Source organism: Danio rerio, chromosome 14, assembly GCF_052040795.2.
Source record: "Danio rerio strain M-AB ecotype USA chromosome 14, GRCz13ab, whole genome shotgun sequence".
In the NCBI taxonomy this organism is placed as follows: domain Eukaryota; kingdom Metazoa; phylum Chordata; class Actinopteri; order Cypriniformes; family Danionidae; genus Danio; species Danio rerio.
This window is the reverse complement of record NC_141034.1, coordinates 25,561,773-25,573,926: the sequence shown is the minus strand read 5'-3', so window position 1 is coordinate 25,573,926 and position 12,154 is coordinate 25,561,773. Positions and strand designations below refer to the sequence as shown.

Genomic DNA, 12,154 nt, shown 5'->3' with positions numbered 1-12,154 from the left:
ATATTTGATGGCTTTAGCCACAATATTCTTAACCATATCTCTCTAGTTTGCTATGAGAGAATAATGCTTATGAAGAAAGCCTAGCCCTTGACTTAACATTCCATTTCAGTTGGAAGTTGAATATGTGTCCCTGTTCATGAATGACCAGCCTTTTTGAGGAACTTAAATGACTAAGTGGCATTGTAAAAACATACATTGTACAAATCACAAATTTGGGACGACCAGCTTATTTTGCTATGGTTGAAATAATCATTCATTTGGCCCTCATCTGGACAACCTGCTGTCAGGGGGTTTTACTTTAAATGACTCACCATCATCTTTCACATCAATGAAACCTGAAAAGTTCAAACTCCTGTTAAAAAGCTTTGCTAAATAGCGTTATTAAATAGCATTTGTCAAATCATTAGGGAAATTACCAATATATGCTGATGGAGGATATGAGGATGCTCTAATTTAAATAGAGATTATTTAGAACTGATCAAATAACATGTTACTGCTGTTATAATAACTTGGAATAGCACTAATAAGTGACGTCAAAAGTTATAAAAGTGTAGGTTGTTGTGTAATTTTAATTATCTGAATAACAAAAGAGAATATATTTAGTTTTATTATTGATCAACGTAAATTTTCATTGATCAATTAATCAGAAAGCCAAGTTTTCAGTCCAATTGAAATCAAAATTTACAGTTTATTTTGCTAGCAAAAATATTTTATTCTTTAGGTGAACAATGGCTCTGTGCACTGAAAAAAATAATTGTTTTGGTAATCTTCAATTAAAGTCTGACAATTAGCTTCCTCATTTGGTGTAGCGGAACTTCTCTGACTTCAGTTTTATTTTTTCAGCCCTCTTACCGTTAGTTTGCTATTAGGGAAGAATGCACAATAATAAAACCCCCTCCCTACTACTCATATTTTGTCAGTTTAAAGTGTATCAACATACTGAATTGAAAGTCTCAGCAACTTCTGGTTCTTGAATACTTTAAAGGTTTCAGTAACTCCAAAATGTTTGTTTCAGCATCATTCAAAACATAGTACTTACAGATGCAAAGCATTATGTAAACAATGATACTTGGCTGAATTCAGGGTAAAACAAAACAATTTAGAAGATTTAGGATGAAATGTGTTGTTTAAATTTCTGTTTATATCTAAAAGATTAATCATAAGAATAACAAGTTACATGTGTTCTATTATGACTGCTGTTTTGCCAATACATTAAATAGAATTTTAACCACCCCTATATATATATATATATATATATATATATATATATATATATATATATATATATATATATATATATATATATATATACATACATTTTTTTACAAAGTAGAACTTCTCACACACAGCTTCCATGCCTCTTTTTCAGCGTGCAGACAGCTTTAGAAATAAAAGCAAGAGTTCTCAGATGCTGCAGGAACGCCAGTAAATGTGTCCAAACCAGCAGCGGGAAGCAGTTCTTGGAAACACAGCATCCATGAAGCCTGAGGCTTAACACTACACTATAATGTTTCTTTTCATCCTCAAGTCCTCTTTTAACACATTCACCGCAGTATCTCGGCTCACCTTGTGACTCAGTGCTTTCAGGCCTCCAAGTGATTTATGAAAACAAAATCTTCCATATTTAAGGTCTCGCAATGCCCTAAAATCATCCCAAAATCACTTTCAAGCCTCATATTCCTTTCAAGACGACAACGCAGTCGATAAACCAACATTTTCCCCTCCAGACCTGCACCTTCATAATCTCATCCATTTACAATGTAATTTACAGCCAAATCTAGTCGGTGAAACAGTAATTGTTTTGTATTGGATTTTAATGAGTGTGAGGTGAACCCAGGCACCTCTGTGCACTGTAACCATCTCTTATGACAGACGACTAAAAGAGAGAGTTATCAGTGTGCATTTCCATTTCACAGCAGATTCAAAGAGCACTATAAAGGGCACGAGCCGCGGCTGACGATACCAGTGTTCATGTCACTGTGTTATTAACTAGTTATCAAAGGCTTTTGGCTCACCTTTTGCGCGGATCAATGATGGTGCAATTAAAAGCTACTTTTCATGAAGCGATCTTAATTATAAGTGCACAGACTCGCTCTTTGTAAGTTTCCCTCCTGTTCTCCTGTCACTCCAGCCTGAGCGCTCCTCCTTAAATTATTCATCAGCAGTAGCATGTTAGGATTATACTCGTTAAAAAGTAATGAGGTACCGTGATAATAAAAGGTTGTCTTGTATTGTTTTACTAAGTGTCTCTCACCAGTGGAGGTAGTTGCTCGCCTGCGGCTCTTATGAAAGGGATTTTGACTCTTGGCAGGGAAAGAAAGGCAAAGCAGAAGAGCGGTGTGAAAACCCTGAAACAGATGCAAAGGCACACAGCTGTTGAAACGGAGAGGCTAAAAGCTGTCTTGAGCCGTTTGCTTTTTTTCCCCCCTCCTCTTTGAACTGCGAGATGATCTGAGGAGCTTATGCTGGGGTTTGAGACACTGATGGAAACGCAGAGTCTTTGCCTTCCCGATGAAGTGATTTAAGCATCAATTGCATGTGTAGTTGATGGTGTTTACTGCGTGACCTGCCTTTTAGTCTGCTGAGTTATTGTGCTGTCAGAAGTAGGAACTTTAATATCAAGTAAGAAGTGTGTTAGGGGTTAAGGATTTGTATTTATTTATTTTTTACCCCCATAGAAATCATAATATCGTTTTTTTAAATGTTAATAACAGTATGCTAGTCTCAAGGATAAGCTAATGTGCTAAAAACAGCTTTGTAGCTTTGAAGCTTTGTCACTTCTGCCTAAATGGATCAATGGTTTTTTGAGTTACCTCATACTTCAGCCGCACATCAAAGTTCCTGATAGCAAAGAAGGTCAAGGCAATCCAGAATTGGCCAGCCCAGTGACCAGACATGAACATTATTGAGCATATCTAGGATAGAATGAAGGAGGAGGCATTGAAGATGAATCTTGATGAACTCTGGGAGTCCTGCAAGACTGCTTTCTTTGTCATTTCAGATGACTTTATTAATAAGTTGTTTAAGTCATTGCAGAGATGTATGGATGCAGTCCTCCAGGCTCATGGGAGTCATGCACTATAATAATTCTTTTTCCCCTGCAGCATGACTTTATATTCTATACTGTAAATCATTTTTGTTAAGTGACAAGATTTTGTCCAAGCAAAGTCAGACATCACTGTCTTAATTAAATAATTAAAAATCAAAGCATGATCATATTTTATTTTGGTAAATAGGCCTAATCTAGAGGTCTTTGCCTTTCATATAATCCACTTCTGATACCAAATGATCAACTAGAAGTCAAGTTATTGTTTAATGTTCCTAAAGCTTGGATAGGCGACAATATTTTTGTCAGGTAGTGGACATGACATATATGTATATAGTGTCTAAGTTGATTTTGTAAATAGTATAAAAATCAGATGATGTGCTGGTCAATTTTATTGTGCTTTGGTTTAGCTAATTCACAGTTTTAATTTTAAAATTTAACTTTAAATACAATTAAGCCATATTACAGTGCATGCGACATTAACTATAGTCATGCACAGACGTGATTAAAGACAGTGACAGAAACACTGCATATCTCTGCATATTATCTCCATATCAAATTGATTGACAGAGATAGAAACATCAAATGTTGTTTTGTATTAAAATGATGTTGCAAATGACGCAGATCATAAAATATGTGAATTAGACTTGGAGTAAGAGTTCCTTTTTCAATTTATTTTTATGTCATTTTGTCATTGGTCAGATTTTTTTTAGTAAGTAAAGAAAAAATGTACTCGAGTATTGAAAGAATTTGTACTTCAATGTAGAAATGCAAACAGTAAAATTGTGTGTTTGTACAGTAAATCAATGTGTGAGAGTGTGTGTGAGATCAGAAAGACCTGAAGGACTATTTGGCTCGTTCAGTACTCAAATATGTTATACCTGTTTTTGCAATACAGTGGAATACTTCTATAAGTTTAGTATTAGCCCTATAGTATAAGTCAAACATTTTTATAGCCTCTAGGTACCTCCCCTTTTTTTTGCTTATTTTACTGATTTATTTTTTAAATACATTATTTTTTATGCAATATATCGTTTTCCTTCATTTTTCTTTGACTTAGTCCCTTTATTCATCAGGGGTCGCATTGATGTTTAAGACAGCGGATGCCCTTCCAGCTGCAACCCACTACTGAGAAACATCAATACACACTCATACACATTGGCAAATCTAGTTATATACTGCATGGCTTTGTTTTAAAAAGCAATCCAGAAAATATAGGGTTATGTTTTCAGAATAAGCCTATACCTGTGTCCCAAATGGCACACTATACACTATGCACTCATGCACTAAGTACTTATGCACGTACACACTCAACAGGATAGTATATGTATATAGTGGCATCCCAAATGGCACACTAATGTTTTTTTTACTAAGCGGAAATTCAAACCGTTTCCCTAATGATGTTTGACGGTTGCCAAATCAGTGAAATAAACGACGGAATTATCAAATAATACCTGCCGTGAGCATTGCCGCATTCACCATCAAGAGGCGCTATGATCACTCTTGTAGGAGAATTTTGCTTTCGCCATCCAAATTAAATAAAGTTGTCCAACATGTGCGTCCGATAGCTCCGCCCCTTCTGCTACTTAAGCAAACCTGCGGTCGTTGAGTGCGTGTAGTGTCCATCATTCCACACTTCATTTTAGCGGCTGAATGAGTTCATCATCCGGGTAATTAAAATGCACTTATTATTTTTAAAGTTTTCAGTGTGAACTACATAACTACTTAACTACTTACACTATTTATACTACAAAATGGCGTAGAATAGTGCATAAGTATGCGATTTGGGATGCAGCTTATGTTTAAAAATGATGTTTCTTATTTGTTCAAACTACTTATTTAAAATGATTTTAAATGAACACAATTCTTGAGATTTTGTGCGACAACTTAAATGTTTTATTTTCAATCCACTTAAATTTGTAAAACATTTTTAAGTTAACCTAATTTCTTCATGTTGTCCCAACAGAAATAAATTGTGTGGAACTTTGCATTTTTTACAGTGTGTAATCAGTATTTTGACTCATCGGCTGCTTGGCGTGTGTAAAATTGTGCACCAAGCTACTTAGCCAATGAATAATTAACATTGAGAAGATGCTTCAAACACACACAAAACAGCTTTGTAATAATAATAATGTTTGTTTGCTGCAACTACCATCTCATGATTCAGTGTTCTAGTGGACACGTGTTTCAATGTCAGCAAACGGCTCAGAGTCTGTTTGCCTGTGGAGGGTTTTGCCAGAACGCAGGATATTTTTAGGAGACGAAAGGTGCTCCCAAATGTCCCCCTAACGAGTATTCAACACCTCACACACTAATTAAGTATTAATTACTCCCAGATGGCACAGTTAACCCTCGCTCTATTTCTGGGTCTGTGCAGATGACTAGGGAATACGGTGACGTAGGGGAATTTTAGCGTAATGCTAAGCTCTTGCTGTGAAGGGAAAACTATAGCAATCAGAAATAGATCGCTCCATTATCTCGCCTGATTAAATCCTGCCGCTGATTGCTACTCTTTGTGTTATTGTGATATTATGCACGTTCGTTTATATGAATTTGATTGTATGCGGGCATGACTCTGATGATAATCTGCTGATAATATAGTTGCGGTAATGTTACTGTGATAATATAAGATCACAATTTGATATTGTTTTGCAACGATTTCATGCCCTTATTGCCATTTTCCTTTATGAACCTGAAAATTACATTTATTGTGAGGGATTCTAGCAATAGTTTTATGGCTAATGTTCTCAATAAATAAATAAATTAATATAGAAATAAAAAATGTGTGTGTTTTATATGTATGCATCTTTTTTAGTGGTGTAAAGCAACTAATTACAAACTTTTACTTTCCTTTGAGTACATTTTTAGTGCAGTAATCTGTACTTTTACTCTACTACTTATCTTCAGCCTGCAGTCACTACTTTATTTTTTCTTGTCTATGGGAATTAGAAAAATCAGTCCTATGATTCCTGTCCAATCAAATCTCACATAGAAGGTATATCGCCTCATAATGAACTACCTCAAAATAGAGTTGATCAAAAGAAATATATTCATGCAATTCAAATTTAATATATATATATATATATATATATATATATATATATATATATATATATATATATATATATATATATTTATTTATATTGATGTTTACTTTAAACTTATTATAAATATATAATTATATTGATCAATTATAATGATTAAAATATATATTTTTGTGGCTAAAAAGTATCGGTTCAGGCACTGTTTTGGCTCCAGTACCGTTTTAAAAAATATCGATTTAGCATCGGTATTGAAATAACCCCAAACCATACCCAACCCTACCTTAAAACATGTGCGCTTTATAATTGCAGCAAACTGTTTGGAAGCATTAAATGTGTACAAGATGTCCAAAATCTTTACATGCATTGACCCAGAGACTGTTAAGATGCATGTCACTAATGAGAAGATGACAGATGTTTACTGTATGATGATCGAAATGGCCTTAAACATCCAGCAGGCACAAGATGTCAACATGATGTTAGAATGAAGTTTTACTCCAGTGTCAAGGAGATGTTGCATTTTGTTTTTCCATGAAAATCATAGAAGTGTCAGCATGTGATGCCAAAATGACGTTGGATATTTGCTCGACATTGGATTTTGGTCACTTTCCAACACAACCTAAAGTCAACCAAATATCAACGTCATTTGAGGATGTTATTGAACAAATAACGTTGTCCTTAGACGCTGGCTAGACAATCTAACCTTATGTTAATGTCTTATGATGTTGTGTGCCTGTTCGGCAATAACTCGATGCACTACAGAATGTTACGTTTACACACACATCCACAAATTACATATAGACGCATCAGGTTTTAAAAGTGTAATACTCACTACTTACTACTCTTGAGTACTTTTGAAATGGCTACTCTTTACTCATTCTTTGAGTGATATTTACAAAAGATACTTTTACTCTATTTGCACTACATTCTAGGCAAGTAATGGTATTTTTACTTAATTTTTCATTACTCTTTCCACCACTGATCTTTTTAAACATTAAAATTGTACATATTTTAAAAAAATCTATTAGTATTCAGGAAATATCATGAAACAAAAAATAAATAAGAAGGAATGGCAAATTTATTTATTTAATACACATTTTTGTTTAACATCAGACATTAAAGAGACAGTTCAGGCATAACAGAAAAGACTGTCATCATTTATTCTCACTATACTTGTTTCAAATCTGTGAGTTTCTTTCTTCTGTTGAACACAAAAAGTTGATGTTTTGAAGAGAGCTGGAAATGTAACCATTGACTTCCAAAGTATTTGGTTTTTTTTAGTATGGATGTCAGTTTTCAGCTTTCTTCAAAATATATTCTTTTGTGTTAAACAAAATAAAGAAGCTCAAAGGTTTATAACAACGTGAGTGTGAGTAAATAGTGAGTAGTAGGGTGAAATTGGATGAACTTTAAAATCGTTCATTCAATGTCAGGTTTTCCCTTTTCTTAATGAAAGTTCTCAAAAATGGAGCATGTATTATGTAACAGAGAGCAATTATGTTTATTACAGTAGCTAATGTATGTATTAGCAATAATACAGTGATGTTTGCTTTAGCAACTTGTTCGTCGTACCCTCACAACTGCCACAAAAACCACTAAAACAACTGACTTTAAAACCTATGAAGCATAAATAATGACAAACCGTCATCCTTCATGTATGAATATCAGGATTTTTCTTTCATTTTAGTGTCTGATCAATGCTTTAGCCCGAAATAGATTCATCAAAACACGCTCCTAATTAAGATCTTGCAAGCGATGCTAGTTCTTACTCACTGGCTCTTGCTGTTTGTGCTCATTCAAATTTGTAATTAAAATTATATTGTTTAGTTAATTGGCAGGGGATGAATTTATAGATAGCGTGCACATATTTAAAGCGCTGATGTAGACTCTTTTGAAAGGTGTTTGTTAAACTGCTCTCATTCTTGAACTTTTGAAGGAGGACAAGGCCACGTGGAGAATGGCGTTAAAAAAAGAGGCGTAAGGTCAGTGTATTAAAAAGCCTGCATTCATGGTTCGGTATTCATCAAGTTTCAGGAATAGAGAATGTTTTAACAGTTGGAATTTAATAAAATTAAGTTTTTTTTACTACAATATTTAAATTATATATATATATATATATATATATATATATATATATATATATATATATATATATATATATATATATATATATATATATATATTTAAACTATATATATATATATATATATATATATATATATACTTTCAGCTTAGTCCCTTTATTAATCCGGGGTCGCCACAGCGGAATGAACCACCCACTTGTCCAGCACATGTTTTATGCAGCAGATGCCCTTCCAGCCTCAACCCATCTCTGAGAAACATCCATACACACTCATTGACACTCATACACTACGGACAATTTAGCCTACCCAATTTACCTGTACCACATGTCTTTGGACTGTGGGGGAAACTGGAGGACCCGTAGGAAACCCATGCAAACGCAGAAAGAACATGCACTCCAATTCCAACTCCACACAGAAACGCCAACTGAACTCGAACCAGTGACCTTCTTGCTGTGAGGCGACAGCAATATCTCCTATCACCACTCATGATATTATTATAAATTATATTTTAATTGAACACATTACATGACATAAGGCAGGCTACAGTACACATTACTGTCCTATTGTGAAAAGGCAAAGCTGAAAAATCTATGGTTAAAGCACTTCTCAGCGGCCAAAAGTTGCTGGCATACGAAGGTACCTCTATGGCAGCGTTAGGAATGGCGGCAGAGTCATTGATTTGCCATTTCCCAAAACCATCGTTTCAACGAACGTTTCAACAAACTGTATCACAAATTTGTGCACTTGCAACTACACCTCTAGAGCTGTAAAAAACATAGTTCCTGGCTGTGTTCCATATCCACTTATTTCCCCTATGCCCCATTTTTTTTTTTTTTTTTTTCAATTTGGGATGATTTAAAATAAAAAGGCATTGAAGCCATCTCTCTTAGGAGTAATTTGCTTTCAAACTATTTTTACAGTTCAGTTTTAGTGATCTTCATGTTTACATGAAGCTCCCTTCGTAGTGCACTTTCAAAACATTAATGTCCTTTGGAACACAGCTTCATTACGAAAGCTATAGGTGACCTAACATTTAAAAGCAGATTTTACCTTACTTCTCCAAAGCTTGTAAAAACAAAAAAAAAAAAAAACTCAGCATACCTTAATGTCTTTAATTTATAGGTTATTTATGAAGTATCTGTACTGTATATGACATGGGCCTGTTGGTTAGAACATTTCTGCAGTGGTTTGATTGTGTCAAATTTAAAAGACTTTTCAAAAAAAGAAAAAAGAAAAATCTATATCCTACTTAATAATAATAATTTTCATCATTAATATTATTAATATTATTCTTAACGTTAATAATTATTATTATTCATATTATTAGGCAAGGCAGTGGAGCAGTAGGTAGTGCTGTCGCCCCACACCAAGAAGGTCGCTGGGTCGCTGGTTCGAACCTTGGCTCAGTTGGTGTTTCTGTGTGGAGTTTGCATGTTCTCCCTGCCTTCGCGTGGGTTTCCTCCAGGTGCTCTGGTTTCCCCCACAGTCCAAAGACATGCAGTTCTGGTGAATTGGGTAGGCTGAATTGTCCGTTGTGTGTGTGTGTGTGTGGATGTTTCCAGAGATGGGTTGGGGCTGGAAGGGCATCCGCTGTGTAAAAACTTGTTAGATAAGTTGGCGGTTCATTCCGCTGTGGCGACCCCGGATTAATAAAGGGACTAAGCCGACAAGAAAATGAATGAATGATACATTCTATACATAATAATTCTATACAAATACAACCTATACATACATAATACATATACAAACACACACACACGAAATTCACTCCTGTCAGGGTCTGGAATAGAACCTGGGTCTCTGGCATGAAAGGTGAGTTGCTTACCCACTGAGCTACTGGACAGGTAATGGTTCTGAACAACAAAAGGCAATCTATACACATTCTATACATATGCCCACACAAACTATACATGATATACTACATACAAATACACCCTATACATATGCATACATGTTATAGTCTATAAGTATATACTCATGATACAGTCTATACATATACACACAAAAAAACTCTTGTTCAGGTCTAGGATAGAACCTAGGTCTCTGGCATGAAAGGTGAGTCACTTACCCACTGAGCTACTGAAAGAGAATGGTTCCAAACAACAAAGGGCAATCTACAAGTTCTATACACATACACTCTATACATATGATTACACACTTTATACATGATACACTTGATACATATATGATATAGTCTAAACATTTGCCCACACATGAGACACTCCATACTTACATACTAATGATACAGTCTATACATATACACCATATACATACATGATATAGTTTATACATATACCCACACATGATACAGTCATATATATATATATATATACTTTATACATACATGATACATTTTATACATATATATTACACGAAAAACATTACTGTCAGGGTCTGGGATAGAAGCTGGGTCTCTGGCATGAAAGGTGAGTCACTTACCCACTGAGCTACTGGAAGGTAATGGTACCAAACAGCATATACATATACACAGTATACATATGCCCATACAATCTATACATGATACACTTGATACATATACATCCTATATGTATACAAACATGATATAGTCTATACATTTGCCCACACATGATACACTCCATACATATATACTCATGATACATTCTATACATATACACTCATTACATATATACTCATGATACATTCTATACATACATGATATAGTCCATATATATATATATATATATATATATATATATATATATATATACACACCCACACATGATAAACACATATACTCATGATACATTATATAAATATACACTCTATAAATACATGATACATTTTATACATATACACACGAAATACACTGCTGTCAGGGTCTGGGATAGAACTTGGATCTCTGGCATGAAAGGTGAGTCACTTACCCACAGAGCTACTGGACGGTAATAGTTCCAAATAAAAAGGCAATCTATACACATTCTATACATATGCCAACACAATCTATACATGATACACTTGATACATATACATCCTATACATATATGATGTAGTCTATACATTTGCCCAAACATGATACACTCCATACAAACATACTCATGATTCATTACATAGATATACATACACATACATGATATAGTCTATACAAATAAAACCTAAAGATACATGATAAATTTTAAACATATACATACGAAATATACTCCTGTCAGTGTCTGGGATAGAACCTGGGTCTCTGGCATGAAAGGTGAGTCACTTACCCACTGAGCTACTGGAAGGCACATTTACACTCTATAAATACATTTTTATACATATACACGATACAGTCCTGTCAGGGTCTGGGATAGAACCTGGGTCTCTGGCATGAAAGGTGAGTCATTTATCCACTGAGCTACTGGAAGGTAATGGTTCCGAACAACAAAAGGCAATCTATACACATTCTATACATATGCCCACACAATCTATACATGATACACTCGATACATAAACATACATGCTATAGTCTATACATATACCGACACATGATACACACATATATACTCATGATACATTCTATACATATACACTTTATACATAGGGCCTACATGATACAGTCTATACAAATACAACTTATACAGACATGATACATTTTATACATATACACGATACAGTCTATACATATACATAAGAAATACACTCCTGTCAGTGTCTGTGATTGAACCTGGGTCTCTGGCATGAAAGGTGAGCTACTGAAAGGTTATGGTTCCAAATACCAAAAGGCAATCGATACACATTCTATACACTCTAAACATATGCCCACACAATCTATACATGATACACTTGATACATATATATAAATGATATAGTCTATACATTTGCCCACACATGATACACTCCATACATATATACTCATGATACATTCTATACATATACATACATGATACAGTCTATCCATGTGCCCACACATGATACACTATATACAAATATACTCATGATACATTCAATACATGATACAGTCTATATAAATACAACATATACATGATACATTT

General features: G+C 34.4%; 1 protein-coding gene across 9 annotated transcripts in view; it reads left to right on the top strand.

Moving 5' to 3' along the window:
• The window catches only part of LOC147833949 (uncharacterized), a 181,753-nt gene that overhangs the window by 135,556 nt on the left and 34,043 nt on the right, over nt 1-12,154 (top strand). For 2 of the 9 annotated variants that reach the window (XR_015507414.2, XR_015507419.2), the window contains one exon: nt 1,370-4,071. The exons of 5 other annotated variants lie outside the window; for them this stretch is intronic. Coding sequence is in view for 1 of the 4 variants with exons in the window: in XM_087281486.1 (XP_087137612.1) it covers nt 1,370-1,386 (17 nt within the window). In the remaining 3 variants the exon portion in view is untranslated. Of the gene's footprint in view, nt 1-1,369; nt 4,072-12,154 lie in introns of those variants that run through there. 2 more of the 9 variants (XR_015507417.2, XM_087281486.1) reach the window with 2 other exon arrangements.